Below are 19,496 nucleotides of genomic sequence, written 5' to 3' on the forward strand. Positions count from 1 at the left end.
TCCAACCCAAGGTCAGATTTCTATTCAAACACAGGTAATTTTCCAAAATTCCTAATGTTAACCCTGGATCAAGCTTATAGGGGTCGTTTTAGTGAACTTCAAGGAGATGGGGCATACACAGGATTTGGGTTCCTCAGCAGCACAGAGCAGGGCCTTCAGACACACAGGTCTCATGCAATCCCAGCCTTTTCTCTGTCCTCCTGACATGGGAACTGAAAAATACTCAACAGGACTGGGAAAGGGCAGCCATCAGAGCTCTCCTCCACAGACAGCAATCTTACCAGCACCCATGGAATCATCAAACAGCACATTCCTGTCATCACAGATGAGCCTGGTGCCATTTAACACCCGCTTGTCCTGCACCCACAGCGTACTCTGGTGCCTTTCAGGATCATACACGTTGCCAGTCAATCTATAAAGGATGTTTCTACTCCTTGGAGCTGCCAGGATCCCTAATCTTCACCTCAAGGAGTCTGAATACAAAGCACACTCCCCATGCAAAGGCAGAACACTCACTAGGAGATCAGCAGTTTCTCCTCGGGGATCAGTGCTGAGGAGTGGGAGCACAGCTGGAGACAGGCACCAGGGCACAGAAAACCCAGCAAATCCCCAGTTTCCTGGGGTCTGCTTGGTGTAGCTTTGATGGCATGAACGCTTCACAACCCTTGTGGAGTTTGCACAAGAAAAGGAAATAAGAAAAGCCATGGAGACGGGTGTAACACCCACCCTCGGCAGGTTTGCTCCCATGCTTCTCATCCTGTTGTCACCAATCCTCTGCCCTTCCCCAAGCACTGAGAAGGTGCACCACAGTCCTCTCAGGTGTCAGGAACACTCCAGACCCCACCTTCCTCCAGCTGGCAGAAAGGTCAACACCAGCAAAACCCACATTTTTACATTGTCACTGTTTTCCTCCATTTCTGGCAGTGACATTACTTCCCAATTCCAGTGTTTAGCTAAAATTAGTATTTGTTTTCCCATGATGAGAAATGTCATTTTGCCATATAACCACGTGTGCTTTCTGTGTGTTGGTTCAATAGCAGAGGAACGTCTCGCCAGAAGCGCTCCGTTTGCAGACAGCCCTCCCTCCCTCCCTCCGAGCTCCTCACAGGAATCTCCTGGAGGGAACAAAACCACCCTAAGGCTCAACCACAAAACTCATAGGAATCCTCCAGCCATGCTGTTTGAAAAAGGATTCTGGGGGCTTCCTGGTTGTCAGAGCCCTGGCACAGGAAGGTGCCACCAACCCCACCTTGGACAGGTAGGAATGAGGCTTTGCATGGTGAAAACCTACACAAGTTCCCAGGTTTAGAGCAAACCATTAAACAAGCTTCTCCACAGCCTGAACCCCAGCTTTGCTATTTTCATATATCCAGAGCTACAGGTAGAGAAGAAACACATCGTGGGACTCCCCAAGGAGCATCACAGCCAAGCCCGGTGCTACACACATTTCCCCGGCTGCACCAAAAGAAATCCAAGTTGGACCCCCATTACAACCTGCCAAACCAGCCCTTAAGCACTTTGACCTTCTCCTTCTTCCCAACCCTTCCTTGTCCTGGTGGTGTTGACCTTCTAGAAGTTATTTAGAACTGATAATACAGGATGAGCAAAAGGCCTCTCCTCTCCTCTCCTCTCCCTTAATTTGGGAATGGAGAAGGAAAGGGCAGCCAACAGAAAAAAACAACCAACGCTCCAATGCCATTTGGGAAATATTCACCACAAGGGCAAAAGGAGATGAAAAGCACTGAGCACTGTTTCCATAGTTATAACCTCACACTGCAGGACTCCCGCGGGCAGCAGCATGCTGGCAGCGTGACCGGGGAACCCAAAAACCAGCGGAACAATTCCAATTAGCACCGAGAATCAGAGCAGCCCCATGGCAGCCGGGCCCAATGGCAGCTGCCCGGCTCTGCCGGGGAAATAACGAGGCAGATGAAAGAGCCTGACCGTCGAAAGCAGCACTTTGAAGGCAACACATCACAGAGGTGACTTCCAGCAGGGAGGCAGTGACCCCAGCACCGCCACCCACACCCTCACCACACTGCTCACCGGGTCAAGCCACTGACCAGAGCACACTGAGAAACCACACACTGACCACTGCTCCCAAATTCCTGCCTGCTCCCTGGAGCAAAACCACATCAGGGGGAAGCACTGCACAAAACAGTTTGTTTGGGGACAAACACAAAGGGCTCGTTGCCCAAAGCCAAGCCTACCTTTGCAGGCCACGTTGTTCTCGGGCTCATAGCCAGCCTTGCAGGTGCAGCGGCCGATGGGCACCATCCACTCGCCGTCGCCGTTGCAGTACAGCTTGATGGGCACGTCCACCTCCTCGGCGTTGGGGATGCAGGTGCCGCGCGCCGTCACCAGAGAGGTGCTCTCCGCGCCCGTCATCGTCTCCGGGAAGATGGCGAAGTTCTGCACCACGCTGGGGCACTTCTTGAAGAAGACCCTGACGGACAGCAGAGACATGCAAGCCCCGTAGTCCTGGAAAGCCAGGTAAAAGCCGTTGCGGGTCAGGGGCCCGAAACTTCTCACTTCCGTGTTCACCTTCATCAGCCGGCCCCCGAAGTCCACCTGGGAGAAGCTCTCGTCAGCAGCGATGGTGTCCACTTTGAGGTAGGGTGCCTCCGTCCAGAAGGCGGACTTCTTGGTGGCAATGACAGAGTCTGTCTCGTAGTAGTAGAGGTTGAAGGTCTCCTTGCAGGAGCCGGGGACGTTGGGGAGGCTGCTGCAGTCCCGCACAGTGAAGCGCATCTCGGTGTAGATGCGGTGAGCCCCGCGCCGGTTGATGAAGGTGGTGAGGAGCCAGTTGTTCTGGTTGGGCTCGAAGACGTTGCACACCTGGTACGTACGGATGGTGTTGAGGTTCTCGTCGTAGCCGCTGACTTCTTCCCACTGCAGAAAGGAGCAGGGAGAAGCGGTGAGAAGGAGGAAGAGGGACCGGCGATGGCCCCTCGCCCTGCACGGGGCAGGGCTGGGAGGACAATCCCAAAGCTCCAAAGGGGACGAGGAACGTGGTTACGGGCAAACAATGTGATGCACGTGCAGGAACACCAACCGGGCCATGACCAGAAGGAATCCCCACCCTCTTACCCCTCCGTGCCTATCCCCATTGCTCCCAATTGATGTTAAAATGTCTTTTCCACGTGGGCAAGTGCCTTATCTGCCCTGAGAGGATGTAAAAATGGGAAGAAAGACGGCCCAGGCATCTGGAGGCAGGAGGGAAGGCAGCACATGAGGCTACAGCTTCATTAAAGCCCAAGCCAGTACGTGGGCTGGAGCGCAAGCCTGACCCCAAGCTCCCAGCACAACGGGATCATTTCCTCCGGCAAAGAAAACCAACTAAATAAAACATCACTGCTGTGGAGAGAGGGAATATAGATTCGCAATTCGATTTATAGAAGGGCATTAATATAATCCAGGCTACAATTTCAATTAAGGGACAGCGGCAAACTGTGAATAGTCTATGATGGCATTAGAGTCCTACAGACAGATTTACAGCCTCATAATCCATTCATTTTAACTAATCCATGTTTACAGTCTCCTCATAACAGCATTATTCATATGGCAATCTTTAAGCAGCTCCCTCAGTATCAGGGATAATTTCCAGGAGCGATGCTGCAGCAGCGCTCACGCCTGTGTTTACACAGGGCACAACGGGTGATGCCACCCTGCCCTGTCACACTGGGTCCTGACAAGTTGATGTACCACAACCAACCCTGAAACCTCACAGATTTCTTCCCTCTTCCCTTTTCCATTGAACAACCACATTTCTCAACTCATCCCCAAGCTTCCCTCCTGTGAACCACGGCCTTGATGTAACAAAACACAGGTTTTTGTTCTGTTTTCAAAGCAGAGTCCTCCTCACACTGCCAACAAGTGCAGCGGAACGTTCACTCCCAGGCCCACCTACTTATCTCTGCTGCACTTAAGCCAAGATCAGAACTCAAGGTTGCACATTGTTGTTAAGCCATGGTTACCAAGCCAGCAGTAAAGCCTCCCTCATCCAGCTCAGTGTTCTTCCTTCTCATCCCATGCCAGGTAAGCACTGCAAAACCCCCTCTCTCCCCCGTGCACAAGGCATGGGGATTCAGTGCCCCCTCATTACCAGCCACCTTTTCAGAGCAGGAGCTGTACAATCCTCCCCCACCAAGGGGGTTGCCATTGTTTGCTGTTCCCACCTGGGCTTTGCATTACAGCCCTGCCTCCAATTAAGGCCAGACAACGAGCTCTCCTCCAGCATTAACACCAACTAGCCCCACGGCTCCGCTGTCTTCACTGCAGGAATCCTCGTCCTCAGAAAACCTCAGAGCCTCAAAACTCAGAGCCAAAGCCTACCTACAAATACTGCTTCACTTCCTGCATTTAGGAGCAACATGAAATGCCTTTGGAAAACCCCCAACACGGTTTTCCAAGGGCCAGATCCTGGCACTGCCTTGTGCATCCCTTGGGTTGAGCACTCCTGGTACCGGGCACTGGAAGCAGCAGGTCCTTGTGGCTGGAAAGACCCACAGTGCCAGCAGCTGCTGCCACCAATGCTCTAACAGCAACAAATGCATCATTTTGACAAGATACTACTAAATAATTCACAGGGAGCTGGGGATTAAGTCAATGTTGTTCTCTGACTCCACTAAGATTTAAAGCATGTCCATCAGGAAAAGCAGAAGGAGAGCCCACATCCTGCCACAGCCCGTTCTGGGAGACCACAGCCCCTGCAGCCTGGCTGGCACCAGGCCCCAGCATGAACATCAACAGCCCCCACCTGGGGGGGGCTGTGAGCTGGGGTATGCAGCCTCTGGGAGCTCAGCATGCTCTGGGGAGATGCCACCACCCAAAGGGACCCAGAAGGGACCTAAAGCCTGCAAGGAGCCCATGCCAATGGCAACCCACGGTCAGGAGAGGCGGCTCCTCAACTCCCTGCCTCCAGCCCCAAGAGAGATGAGAGCAGCCTCAGAGAAGGAGCTGACACCCAGCAGCCAGGAGCCTGTCATCCTGTCAGGAATAGTGTGACCAGCAGGACAAGGGCAGTGACCAACCCCTGTGCTGGGCACTGCTGGGGCACCTCCAATCCTGTGTCCAGTTCTGGGTTCCTCACCACAAGAAGGACATTGAGGAGCTGGAACATGTCCAGGGAAGGGAACGGAGCTTGGGAAGTGGCTGAGTGAGCTGGGAAAGGGGCTCAGCCTGGAGAAAAGGAGGCTCAGCGGGAACCTTGTGGCTCTGCACAGCTCCCTGACAGGAGGGAGCCTGGGGGAGGTCAGGTTCTGCTCCAGGGAACAACGGACAGGACAAGGGGAAATCACCTCAAGCTGTGCCAGGGGAGGTTTACATTGGATATTAGGGAAAATTCCTTCCTAGAAAGGGTTGTCCAGCTCTGTCACAGCTGCCCGGGGCACGGTGGAGTCCCCATTTCTGCAGGGGTGTAAAAGCTGTCCATACAGCATTTGTGGCACTTGGGGACGTGGGTCAGTGGTAGTCTTGGCAGTGCTGGGTTGATGATGTGGGAGGGTTTTTCCAATCTAAAGGACTCTGTGATTCTATGGTCTTAGATAAAAGACTTGGCATTTTAAATACTTTGTGGAAGGTTTAATACACACTCCTGTAAAGCAGAAGCCTCTCCAGGAACTCACAGAGGAGCGAGAATTGGATGGCTGCAGGGAGACACACAGGGATGGAGGGATGCAGGGATGGGGCGGGGGTGAGACCACCATGCTTTACAACACAAGCTCCCTGCCTGCGTCACACAGGCTTTCAGTGACAGCAGCCGCAGGCAGCTATTTATAACCTGTCTCCATCACCTGCACGTGCCCCTCCTGCATTTTTCCAGCAATTTATATGGGCCCAGAATTTTTCCAAAGAAATTCAGTAGCAAAATACCCCAACGCAAGGGGCTCTGACATGTCTGGAGTGGATTTCATGCCTGCTGCAGGTGTGGCCCAGCTTTGGTGATGGTGTGCAAAATAATTTCTTTTGAAGACTGGGCCAAGCCAGTGACACCGGATCAAAGATGCAGCCTGGCATCCTTTCCCCTGTGGTGCCACAGCCTAGAGACCCCAGGGACGGGCCCTGCTGCTGCTCCCAGCCTGCCTGTCCCACTGTGGTGCCCATCCATCAGCTCACATCCCCTCCCACCCGCAGCTCCATCTCTCACTTTTTCTGCCAGGAGAAATGTGAGTCAGGTTATTTTATGCTTCCATTCCTCAAAGGCTCATATTATATAAAAAAAGATGTTTTAAGTGCCTCAGGGTGTTTGGTTCCTCATTACTTCATAAAAGTGACATTAATAGCCAAGGAAGAGCACTGCCGAGTGCAATTATGGATGATGTTCCAGGTATGAAAGCTGTTTGGAGCCTGCTAATGTTTCCTAATTACAAGCCTTTTGGCACAGGGAGAGGGAAGGCACGAGCAGGGGGATGGAGAGCAGTGACGGGGCTGAACCCTTCCCGAGGAAGGAGGACAGGAAGGGGAAGAGAGAGCATGGAGATGGACACAAGCTCCATCTTCACCAAGGCCCCAGGACTGGCTCGGGGAAGGATGCTCAGCCTGGCTCAGGTGAGCAGCGATGCCCTGGCACCCCACACCAGCCCTATGGGGCACTGCTGTTCCTACTGTGACTCCTCTGGCTTCCCACCAGCCTTTTACCCCTATAAACAGCGGGGTTAAAAGCATGGACCCTGCCCCCAGATCACATAAGGGTCAGCTGGACGAGTGGAACTTACCCCTGAAGGTGGGTTGGCGGTCCAGCCCAGCTCGGCCGTCGCCGTCCGCGTATCCATCAAAGTTTCTGAGGAAACAGAAGAAAAGGAAAGTAAACTAGTTATTCCCGAAGTTTTCCATTTCTTTATGAGCACAGAGATGTGGGAAAACACAGCTGCTTTTCCAGAGATGCACCTGACCCTTGTAGAGCTCAGGAATCAACAGCAGCTGCCCAAATGGACTCAAGGCAGTTTTGTTGTGGAGCAAACGGTGCCGGACAACACTCTTTGCAAGGAGTCACGGCCTGAACCCAGCTCACACTGCCAGCTCTGACCCTTCCCTGCTCAGGAAAGGAAAATACTATCACCAACACAAAAAAATAAAATTTAAAAAAAAAAGCTGTATTTCACAGAGTCACATCATTCCCTACTTTTAGACGTAAAAAAAAAGAAAGCCAAAACAACAAAACCCAACAAGAATAATAGCGAGAGCAACACCATAAAGAAACAGATGGGGAAAACCCTCCAGGTTTTATTTATTTGTTTGCAGCAAGCAGACATGCAGATGAATTGCCTCAATTCCTGCATCCCGACCAAACAGGGGGAGGAGATGTGCCGCTGGCAACTGGCAGAGCTGAGCATCCCCAATCCCTCCCCTTTCCTGCGTGGTCCCAGGTACCCACAGCAGGGCCAGGGAAAGGGGTGCAACCATAGAAATAAAGGTCAGGAAACAAAAATCAGCCCAGGAATCTGTGCTGCTGCCGGGCTGCTGCTTTTAATCTCTCCACGGCTTCTCCAGCAATCACAAGCGGGAAACAAGACTCCAATTAATCTTCCAACCCCTCCCTTTGCCGGCCGCTCCAGGATGCGAAGCTGGAGAAGCGTGACCAGGAACTCCCCACCCTGGCACGAGTGATAAACGCTCCCGAAACCCCTCCTGGGAGTGAGCGTGGCCCCGGGGCAGGGAGAGCAAGGCAGTCCCCAGGCACAGAGTGAAAAGGGGCTGGGAGCTGGCAAAGCTTCTGCACCCCAAACAGGCCCTGGGATGCTGCAGTGACACTGCCAGAGATGTCCAAAGCACACAGCCCCCCTGCTTTGCACGGTGCCAGGCTGTTCCTGCTCACAGTGCCCTCAGAGAGGAGATGTTTCACTCCTGCTCCACACGGGAAACAGAAAAGCATGGTGACCTTCACGCTGTCACACGTCACTTAGAGTTTAGGTCATTTTCCATTTGGCAGAAGGCAGCTAAAAATGAAGTCTCCAAGCCCCAATTCCTCTCCAGCCTTGAATCATGGAATCCAGGAACGATTTGGTTTGGAAAGGACCTTAAAGCTCATCCAGTTCCACCCCTTGCCATGGGCAGGGACTCCTTCCACTATTCCAGGTTGCTCCAAGCCCCATCCAACCTTGCCTTAGACACTTCCAGGGATCCAGGGGAAGCCATAGCTTCTCTGAGAAGCTGTGCCAGGGCCCCATCACCCTCACAGGGAAGGATTTCTTCCCAACATCCCATCCACCCCTGCCCTCTGGCAGTGGGAAGCCATTCCCCCTTGTCCATCACTCCAGGCCCTTGTCAAAATGAGGCCGGGGGCTTGTGCTCCAGACCTCCAGCAAGTTTCTATTCTCACCACCCTTCACCTTCCCTCCACCTCCACACCTTCCTTCCCTTCCAAACAGCCCAGCCCCTAATTAAACAGCCATTAATCCTTGCAACAGCCCTTCAAATGAGCAGGAAGATGTGTACAGGCTTAAATGGATGTGGAGGTGGAAGCGACAGGCCATGCAAACATCTTCCAGTGCCCCCTGCCAGTGGGCTGCATGGTGAGGGATGCTCTGAGAGCCCCTAAAACACTTGGTGTTCTCCCCCAAAGCAAACAGGGTGTCCTTGTGCCATGCAGGGGAAACTGAGGCAGCAGAGAACAAGGAGACATGAGGAGCATGGCCAGGCTGGGACCCAAGCTGCCTCATCCACCCTCTGTGATAAATAAGGACAAGGCTCCCTTACAGGAAAGGCACTTCTTCCAAAGGTTTATTCAGAAAGGCTTTTCACTCCATCATCTCCCTTCCTGTTCCACACACTTACAGCTTCCTTCCCCGGGCCTTGACAGAGGAATGTACTTTTGATAAAGCACAGCTGCCCTGTGGGACAGCGGCACGCGAGGACCTGCTCTGCTCCAAGATGACACTCACCAGGACCCCTCCCAAAGTCTCACCCTTCCCTCCTCCTGAGTTTCTTCCCAAAGGCTCCACATTCTGGAAGGAAAGCAGGAAGGCACAGCAGCAATGCTGAAGAAGACCTCAAAATAACTAAGCAAATAGAGAAATTAATTAACAATAAATGAATAAATGGAAAGGAACCACAAAGAAGCTTTCACTTTTGGATGTTTCTGGAGTCCCTAGGTGATTCTGTGGCCTGTGGCCAGAGAGGCCACATTCAAGAAGTTGCCACCATAGATGCAGAGCTTGTGATGCAAACTGAGATATGTAAAATTTTCTTAAGAAAGGATGTTCATTAACGTTTGATCTTTGTAACTTTCCAGCCTAATCAACTAGAAAGGAGGTTTCACCCAGGAAACAGCAGCTCACAAGCTCTAAGTGATGTCCAGGTGCTGGAGAGAGAGATTCCTTTTGGGTAGAATTGCCTTGTTAAGGTCTAGGGCTCCACATGTTTCCATGATCTCAGTCCTAGGGGGAAGGTTGACAGCACCTGGGAAGAAGGATGAGTGTGATGTGCCGCTGAGAGTGGGCGCACAGAATGCAGAATTTACAGGCCACAAGGACATTTGGCAGAATCCCCAAAGTAAGGAAGAAACTGATAAATCCAACCCAACAACTGTGCTGAAATCAGCCCCGAATGGGTAAAAGGTAATTCTGGTAGTGACAGATCATGACCAATGACTCACAGACCACTGACCCAAAAGAAGACAAAGACTGAGCATGTGGACTAATTAGCATGAGAAACAAGGCAGTCATTAACCAACAGAAGACAGAATATTAATTAATAAGAGAATATTGTAGCCAATAAATGCTAATTATTTTGATTGCTATAATGTATAAATAGTAAAAAGCTTTGATAGTTGGGGTGCTTGAACACCACCAAGCACCCAGGCTTGGGCAACTCTTAAATAAATAATCAATGTCTCTCTCAAGACTGTAATTACTGGCTTGCTGCATACTGGATCCCATTTTTGTGAACAACACTTGCACTTCCATGGCTCCATGTTTCCAAAGCAATTTGCAAAGCAAAGGAAAAAGAGGGCTGAGAGCCTGACCCCTATAGACCACCTCTTCACAGATCTTGATCTACCTCCCCGAGGACACTGCCATAGACAAAATGATCCATAAACTGGCTAAATGGTTAATTTGGGAGTTTTTTGTTAAACACAATAAGACAGTTAAATCCCCTCTTTGAGTTCAAATTCCTGCTGAGGTCACCCAACCCTGTGATTGCAGAGGCACTGGCATCAGAAGGACATGGCTCAGCAACTTCCTATTGACCTCTTCTACTTCCTCTTGGAGGAAACCTTGTCTTTTACTTCATTTTCTGGGATGAAAAAGTGACACTGCGACCTTGGTGGGGCATTTCTGGCCTGGCTGCTTGGGGCTATGGCTGCTGAGCACTCTCCTTCAACAGGAGAGGGTTCACAGCTCCCAAATCCTCGCAGAGAAATGGAGAACAAGACAGAGATCCCAGCATCCACAACTACAAAACATTCTTACAGATCCAGGGACACAGGATCAACCCCCCACCTATCCACCACTTGGGAGTGGGCAAGGAGAACAGGCAGGGAAGGCTGCTAAGGAGGGGATTAGTGCAGATCAGTGCCTGAGCAGCCCTAATGAGTAGAGAAGCCACATGGACAGCTTGCCCCTCCCCTCCCACCTGCCTCGCCCTTCCACAAGGACCAGTCCTCGTTAATTGGCACAGGGTATTAATTAAACCCCCAGGGGAACATCCTTTCCCTGTGCCTCCAGCACAGCATCGCTGGCCACACCGAGTGAACCCTGTCACCCAGATCGAGCAGCGCCACCATGCCAGGCTCCATGCCCAAGACACTGCCACCCCCTCCCCTGCCCCAAGCAGGCTCCTCCAGCATTTCCCTCCGCTCCTGCCCACCCATGGGCACAGCAGGTACCCGGGGATGCTCTCTTGTCAGGAGGGAGCTCAACGCCTTCGCTGGGAGAAGTCTCTGGGATCAGAGGCTCTGCTGGCCAGGCTGTGACAGCCCAACCCCTCATTAGGGAGAGAGGAGCGCTGCTACCGAGAGCTGAGCTCTCTTGGAGTGAAGAATCTTCAGCTGTATACAGTAGATTTTCTTTAATGGACACATTACTTTAAACTAAGCCTTCGCCATCTGTTCCAGTCCCTAATTATCAATACAAAAACAAACGTCTACTCACAATTACACTCGTAACAAGTAAAGATGCCAGCAATTAGAATGCACCAGCTTCCCCGTGCAGAGCAGCGCATCCATCTGGGATGGCACTCGTGTGATCCAGGCAGGGAGGACTCGCTGCTGTCCCGGGCTCCCCACACCCCCCTGGGCAAACCTGCTCAGAGATGATGCCTGCGGCAGGATAAGCTGCGCCTCAAAGGAGCGAAGGACGGGCTGGCATCCTTCCAACAGCAAGGAAAAAATAAGTTATTTGGGCGAGAATAGCCTTCATCTCACCAGCTGATGCCGTCTTGCGAACCACTCTTCCCGCAGGATTGAAGCCTCTTCCAGAAAAACCTTTCTGAACTGTCTAAAATGAAGCAGAACGTATTTCCCAAAATTTCCACCCTGAAACCCGTATTTCAGACCTCCCAATGGCAGGTTCTTGCCATTCACGCCGTGAGAAGGAGTCACTTTTTCCCTAGGAGGGGGCGGGGTCTGGCTGCAGGCAGAGACACTCAAACTAACCCAACCTGATCGCATTTTGACACTGCTATCTGGAAAGAAAGAGATACAACAACAAATTTTCTGCTCAGGGAGACCACAAAGACACTTCTACAAGTGCATCACTCCTCAATAACTGCCTCAGGTCCCTCTCCCGAAGCAAGGAACAGCAGATCTCTCCCTCCTGCAAGAAGATAACGGCAGGAACCAGCCTAAGGCACTCAAAAGCAAATGCTTGGGCATATGTAGAGAGACACAGGCTTGTCTAAGACAACCAAGAGGAAAAAAGATAGAAATTAAGCAAAATAAGGAGAGAGGAGGCTTGATAACAACAGATGGGGAGAGGGAGATTTGGAAAGGATGCCAGCTGCTGGAAATAAGCCCCCCAAGATACATGGGGAGCAGGGAGGTGGGTGCTGATAGCTGAGCCTTTGGAGGGAGGGGAGACAGTAGGGCAGGTGAGTGAGGGGTGGGGCAGGGCACACGGAGCTGGGGTCCGGGGGGCAGAGGATGCTCCACAGGTGGGATCCTCAGAGACTCATCCCGATGTGCCTCAGAAAGTGTCAATGGGGTCAGCACAAAATCCAGCCCCAGAGCACATTCCTGGGCACCCCCAGCCCCACAGCGTGGTTTTCTGAAGGGGAACAATAGCAAGACTTCTTTTCCATAAGGAAAGCACTATATTTTCCCCTCTATTTCACGCTCATAAATGCCAAGCTTGCTTCCTACCTCTTCCTTCCCTTCTGAGAGCTTCAGCAAAATCAGCCCAAGGCAAACGCACAGCTTGGGAAGCTTCTGTCCAAGTTTGGTGACATTACCAGGGAAAGGGAATGACAGGGAAACAGAGCCAAGATGCTTTATTCTCAAACTTAGTGCTAAATAACATTAACTGCTACGGTTTCGCAAGCTTTGCCTTCCCGGGGCTGTCGTGACTTCAAGGCATGTCCCTGTGCGGGTGGCACCGTGGCTTCCATCATCACCGCTCCATCCACTCACGGTGTGCACCACACCTCCCAATGCCAATGGAAGGAAAGTCCCACAGGTGCTGGCGGAATAATCAGAATTTAATTCTCACTGTTCCCATAGGTTAATTTATCCTCCACTCCACTCTGGTGAGATCTCACCTGCAGCAGTTTGTCCAGCCCTGAAGGACATGGGGCTGTTGAATGGAGTCCAGAGGAGGCCAACAAGATACCTAGAGGGATGGAGCAGCTCTGCTATGAGGTAAGACTCAGGGAAATGGGATTGTTTAGCCTGGAGAAGAGAAGGCTCCCATATACTGGTGTTTCAGCATATAAAAGGGCTCCAAGAGAGCTTAAGAGGAACTGTGGGAAAGGGCATGGAGTCACAGGACAAGGAGGAATGGCTTCACACTGACAGAGACTACATTTATATTGGATATTGGGAAGAAGTTCTTCCCTGTGAGGGAGGTGAGGCCCTGGCACAGGTTGCGCAGAGAAGCTGTGGCTGCCCCTGGATCCCTGGGAGTGTCCAAGGCCAGGCTGGATGGGGCTCAGAGCACCCTGGGACTGTGGAAGGTGACCCTGCCCATGACGGGATGAAACAATAGGAGCCTTAAGGTCCTTCCAACCCAAACCATTCTGGAATTCTATGATTCCATAGAAGAGTTCACGCACACACCAGGAAGCTGCCAGAGTAATTCCAGGTTCTTCTCTATGACCACACTTCTAACCACATGTCCAGGGTTGCCTGTGCAAGTTTTTAATAAATCCTGAAATTTAGACTAGGCTGGGAAAAAGCAGGAGCATAAAATCCATACAGCTCTGTCACAGGGATTAAGGTGGTGAGCTGCCAGAGGCGCATCCCACCCAAAATGTCTCTTCTGCTGTAGGACTCCCCATTTGGATCCTGCTTGGAACTGCGAGGGGAGCACTTCCATGCTGGAGGCAGTGGCTGCACAGCAGGAATGCTGTAGCATCTCCCAGCTGGTTTAATTACAGCACTGGAGCGGCAGCAAAGGTAAGAGCAGGATCAGCCTCTCCCCTCTTCACAGCTTCCTGAGAGCACTGACTTCCCCAAGCCGCTTCCAGCATCTCTGTGCTTTCAATCAAAAATATTACAGCAACAACTAATTACATCCCATCATTCCCAGGGCTCTCTGCCTTTAATGGTGCATTTTGCTGCTACAGAACGACGGTGGAACGGCTCGGGAAGTGCATAACGAGCTCTCCCCATCAATCTCCCACGGGTTCGTTATGAAGGATTACCCACCAAGTAACAAACCCAGACACGGAGGGGGAGGATGTGCTAAACAACAACAAGTCAACACAAAATATTGCCTTCCTGTATTTTAAGGGTCCACGTGAACCTCTCAGGAGAGAGGAGCAGCCGAGCCCGCTCTGCAAAGAGATCCCAGCCATTGCCAGCATGAGGAAATCTGTGGTGGCCAAAAAAACCCCTCGCTTCCAGCTGGAAAGGGAAGGAATTTCTATATATCAGGCGAGGGCAAGCGTGCTGTGTCAGTTTGTGGTGGGATGCATTAAGCTGTGGCTGCACAGCACAGTCCTGGCCTCCTCCAGGAACCCCCGTCAATGCCACGGATTTCAGCGCGCAATGAAGATGCATCACAGCAGGGCAGGCGATAACTTAATGAAGCTCAGATTTGGGGGTGTTTGCTCAGCAACTACAGAACAACTTTATCAATAAAGCGCTGCCTGCTGTGCTGCGGGATGAAACGCTCTAATTGCAAGTGGCAGACACTCCCCACATCAGGATACACTAAATTGAAATACGCTGGGTGATGTGCCTCAAAGCACCCAATCAAATACCTGCTTCCATTTTTGCAAGCACCTGTGCGTTCACACACATGCGTGGCAGAGAAAAACCAAAACCAAAACCCCAGCCAAAAAAAGTTCAGGAGGTGATGCAAAGTCAGAACCATATGGACCAAGACCTGTTTACAACTCTCACTCCACCTCCAGCCCCAGCATCTCCCCTCGGTTTCCAGGCTCCAAAGGGACTTGACCCAGCGTGGGTACGTGATGTTGGACAAGCTCAGACGAAGCCATACAATCCATTTATCATAATCCTACCGAGGAGAGAGACAGTAAATCAAAGAGACAACCTGCCTGCAAATAAATTACTGAGGGGAGGGAGAGGGGGAGAGGGATAGAAAGGAAGAGAGAGAGAACTGCAGAGGGAGAGATAAGGGAAGAGGAAGGAAATGACAGAGAATTACCCAAAAATGCACACATCACAGGAAAAAAAAAAAAACAAAAGGGACCAAATCAAATGGAAAGATAAGAGGAAAAAAAGATAGAGCTTTCAATACCTTTTGTTTTCTAAATTGAAAACCTATTTTAGAAAATTTGGAAGCAAGTTTTCAACTATCAGGAACTCATTTGCTCCTGTCATGACAGAATCAGTTGCTGATATCATACTTTTTATAATTGCACACAGGCCCTGGATACCCAAAATCCACACACACCATATGCACAGGTCACCATCCATACATCATCATTTATGGTTTGGCAACTCAAAGTCAAGCAGCAAGAAGGGAGAGAGTACTTTAATGAACACCCTCCTGGCCCCCCAAGACAGACCCAGCCATGCCAAGGGCCCATGCGGGGCAGGAAGCTGATGCGGTTCTCTTTCAGGAGAACATTTTCCAGAACAATGTCACTATGCATTAAAATCCCCATCCCTGCTTTCTTGAGGCTGGGTTGCCAGCAAACCTCTCAGAGCACCACAGCGTGCCCCAGAAATCACCATATGTCAGGCTTGGCACGCAACTCACTTCATGCTCCACAAGATCTGGAAGAGGAACTCAGCCAACCAGGGACGGGCAGAGGCTCTCCCAGAAACCTTAACCTCCAAAAATCTTTGCAAGGCTGCCTCAGAGAAGGTCCAGCTAAGTGGTGGAGAAGGTCTAGTTTTAAGGAAAGATCACTTAGTTTGGGCAGAGCATTCATTGGCTTTTCAGCATCCATGAGATCACCCCAAGCAGATGAAGGCTGAAGGTCAGATGCCTGAAGATACTCTGTCCCTTGTCCATGTAGTCAGGTGCTTCCAGCACACGCTGGGCACAGCAGCACATCTCTGGACTCTTTGGGTGGAGGCCAGCTGGCTTGGACACCCATCTCACCACCCAGAGAACAAGGAGGATCCAGAACCCCAACCCATCATACATCCTGGGGGGGCACCGAGTCTTGAGAATAATCCAAACATTGCTGGGTAATGATGCCAACAACTTCCTATTTTCCGCCACTTTTCTGTAGCTCACATCTTGGTCAACATCCAAGTACCCCCATGGGCTGCATGTGGTGTGCTCCAGTCAGGTTCAATGGAAGCAAGTGAGCTCACCCACAAGGACATTCTGCTAGGAGCTCTTCTCTTGAGAAAAGGGAACTTCATCACACTATCAGAAAGCAAAGGATTCCAAAAAGAGATAAAAAATAATAAATACAAGCAGCATGTGAGATTTTGCAGACAAGGACCATTGAAACCTAATGAGTTCCGTGGAAGTGGGCTCCTTATCAGCTGGGATTCCCTCGGAAATAAGAGCCTCTAAACACAGAATTAGTCGTCTGTGAAGATAGAGCTGCCATAAACATCAATAGCATCTGCAATTACACGCGCTAGGATGAATTACAGGGATACACAGTCTTCATGCCTGGCTCCACGGGACCCATGGGACTGCAGGGGATCTCCCAAGCAGCGGGCTCACGTACGTCTTACAGGGGCACGTGCTTGGCTCCAAAACCAACTTCCAGTGCTGGAGTACAGTGGGTGCACTGAGCTTTGGTGAACTCATGTGCCAGACCTGTCCCCCCATTTCCGCACATCTCTCCTTCCCTGCTGGATTTATTTTGCCTTACTCCAGGGTAGCACCGCCTGTGAGGAAAACTCTAAAAATCAAAACATTTATCCTGCGTTTCCCTACACGCAATCACATCTTTAGAGATTCAGGATGAGTCACTGTCTTGGACCATGTTCTCCAGAAAAGCTTCATGTTTGCTACAAAACGAGGCGTCTCATGGAGCCCTAAATCTGAAATGCCAGCCCTGCTGTCAGAGAGCCCTCGCGCCCGGAGACGCACCTGGCACCGTCCGGCTCCTATTTACTAGATCTTATTTTAAAATGTCAGAGGCATTCTGAGTGAGCCACAAACACGACAGACCGCTCAGAACAAGCACTGCCAGGGGACTCAGGCTTAGCCCGGGCACAACTGTTCCCAGGGCAGCCAAGGCATTCTCCCAGTCACCAACACTTTCCACCCCAGCACAGACCAGCTCCAGCCACATCGATCCTCTTTTAATGCTGCTTCTGACACATCCTAAAGCCTTCTTTAGTATGTGGGGGTCAGCCAAAAATTTCATGAGTAAATAAGAACTAAAAAATAACCCTTCTGGTCCACCCATGCACAGGGGATCTCAGGGGAAGAAGAAGACGGAAAGCAGCAGGGCGAGAGTGGAATCACACAGGGATGCTCGGCTGCGCTGGAGATGACGAGCGCTCCGCAGCTGCAGGAGCACAGTCGTCAAGGGGAGGAGGTGGAAATATTGAACCTCAAACGGAGCAAGCTGCAAAAGCGTCGGCTCCCGCGCCGCCCCGCAGCCCGGCGCCGGCCGTGCCTGCCGAGCATCGTCTCTCCGGCTTCTGCACCATATGGAGTCAGCTCGGGAGTGCAAACGAGGCAAAGAGCAATAAATCTGTGCCACCACAGCAGCACACGGGGCTGCCGGCAGCACAGGGAAGCCGCCGTCAGGACACGGATGGGATGGGGGAAGGCTCTGCCTGCATCCCTGAGAATGCCTTGGCAAAGGAGCCCATCACCCACCCAATCCCCCCCGACATCAGAAAGGGACATGGCAAAGCCAACAGGCACACTGGAAAGGCCAGAGCACCCCATCAGCAGATCCTGCTGGGTTCTTTGCTCTGGCTCCACATCCAAATACCCTGGAATTCCCAAAATACCCTGGAAACTCATCCTGGACTCCTGGACTCTCCTAGCTTCGCTTTTTTTTTTTTTTTTCCTTCTCCACTTTTAGACTTTGACAAAACAAGCAGAGGCCAGGATCTGTAACTATCCTGCAACCTATCCAAAAAGCTTTCCTACCAGTCTGAGCTGCCTTTAGGGATGTACACACACAGTTGGTCTGGTGAGTGTTTGCCAAGACTACCTAACACCCATTCACACAAGGTGCCAGCTCCTACGGGCCGGTGGGACTGGGTTAAACCCTTGCCCAAATTCACCAACAACGACCAGCACCTTGGAAGATGCTCTTCATCAAAGGGTTCAGGACCCTTTGTTGTAAGCTCGCGGTGCATCATCTAAATGGTGCCAGAAGCAGTGGGCAAACAGCCACCTGCCCCCCCAGCTCAGGCCAGCACAGAGGCAGCACCAGGAATCCCCCCATGCCAGAAGCCTCTTCTGTGAGACTTAGAGCACTGCTCTAGGTCAACCTTAAATCACAAGATCTTGCTCAGCGCCATTCTTAGGCCGAGCTTTTCCTGCAAGCTGCAGTGCCCAGCTGAGCTGCTGCACAGCCACAGCTCCCACGGGCCCTGGGGGTGAGGAAGGGGAGGAGGAAGAGGAGGATGCTAACAGGAGGTGCCACTTGGCAGCCGGCCTGCCTGGCACACCCCTGCCTCCAGCCCCAGCGCCTGCGCAAGCTGGGAAAAGGCTCCAGCATGAGGACGGCCATCTGCGTGCCGGGAGCCGCGCCAAGGCGGGTTCAGGGATTATTTTTCCCCCTTCTCCTCAGGACAGATTCCTTCCCAAATGCTGACTTTACACACAGGTGACACCTCACCAAAAAACTTCGGCACAGTTGCAGGAGGTAACCAAGGAGAAGTCCCCCAGTCAGCCAGCCCGGTCACTGACCAAAGCCCAGGAAGCGCCTGTGATCTGCTGCAGGTGAGGGATGGTCCCGGCACAACCAGAACAGCTCCATTTCATGCAACACCAGCTCTGCTCATTTTTAATGCATTGCTGGTTGATGATAAAGTTCCCCTGAAGCTCATCTCCATACCCACCTCTTCTCCTGATGACGGTGACCCATCCTCCCTGATTGTGGTTTCCTTGCTGAAATAAATCACTTTAAGTGTGCATTGTGCTCTGGGTCTCATTACTGTTCATCATCTTCTGCGCAACGGAGCTGTCACATCCTCGCAAACTCTGTCACCTGGGCGACACAGGAGACATTTGGGAGGGCAGGCAGGTGGGAAGAAAGTGCCCAGGGCTTGACAGAGGACCAGCTTCCCATTCCTCTGTCTGCAGCATTTGAATAGTGGGTTTGCCCCCGTCACGCACAAAAGCTCAGGAGAACAAAAGCAAGAAGGAGCAACACGTGCCCAAGATGGGATCGGTGCACAAGGGTCCCAGACAGATGGTAGCAGAAGTGACACATGCACCTTGATGGCCAGGAGGGTCTTCCTTCAGCGAGTCATGCCCCTGCTAGAAACCCTCCTCCAGAAGAAGTGGAAGAAATTCTCCTCCCACAGTGTGGCGTAAAACATCTAAAAAAGGGAAGGAGGAAGAGCCAGGCATGGGCACAGCAAGATGGCGACCAGTCCTTCTCCAGGTGGATTCTAGGCTGCAGCACACTGAAGTCCTCATCACAGATGGGTGCTTCAACTCCACGAGGTTGCTCCAGATTAATCCAGAACAGAAGACTGGGTCATCCTGCACACAGTAAATTAAAAGCTCTTTGCCAAAACCCCACAAGGACCCACCAGGCAACAGCAACACAAAGGCACCATATGCCTATTTCACTTTTGAAAGGGAAACAGTCAGAAAGAGAGAAAGAGAATGATTAAGGCTGCTGCAAATCTTGGAGTGTCCACAAAGATGGGTCTGCTGTTTTATCAAGGACAGAGTGTAAGTACCTCCAGCCCCCAGATGGCCAAAGGTCCTGCGAGGGCTGGGACCAGCCTGGAATGAAGGGCCAGCTCACAGGGC

The 19,496-nt window shown here is 51.6% G+C and overlaps 1 protein-coding gene across 2 annotated transcripts in view; it reads right to left on the minus strand.

The window, feature by feature from the left end:
- The window catches only part of EPHB1 (EPH receptor B1), an 85,777-nt gene that overhangs the window by 45,012 nt on the left and 21,269 nt on the right, over window positions 1–19,496 (minus strand). For both annotated transcript variants that reach the window (XM_040073936.2, XM_040073935.2), the window contains exons 2-3: window positions 6,717–6,781; window positions 2,211–2,892 (exon numbers count right to left, since the gene is read on the minus strand). In XM_040073936.2, the coding sequence (XP_039929870.1) occupies window positions 2,211–2,892; window positions 6,717–6,773 (739 nt within the window). In that variant the 5' untranslated portion in view covers window positions 6,774–6,781. The remainder of the gene's footprint in view (window positions 1–2,210; window positions 2,893–6,716; window positions 6,782–19,496) is intronic.

The sequence above is a fragment of the Hirundo rustica genome, chromosome 10 (assembly GCF_015227805.2).
Source record: "Hirundo rustica isolate bHirRus1 chromosome 10, bHirRus1.pri.v3, whole genome shotgun sequence".
Taxonomy (NCBI): domain Eukaryota; kingdom Metazoa; phylum Chordata; class Aves; order Passeriformes; family Hirundinidae; genus Hirundo; species Hirundo rustica.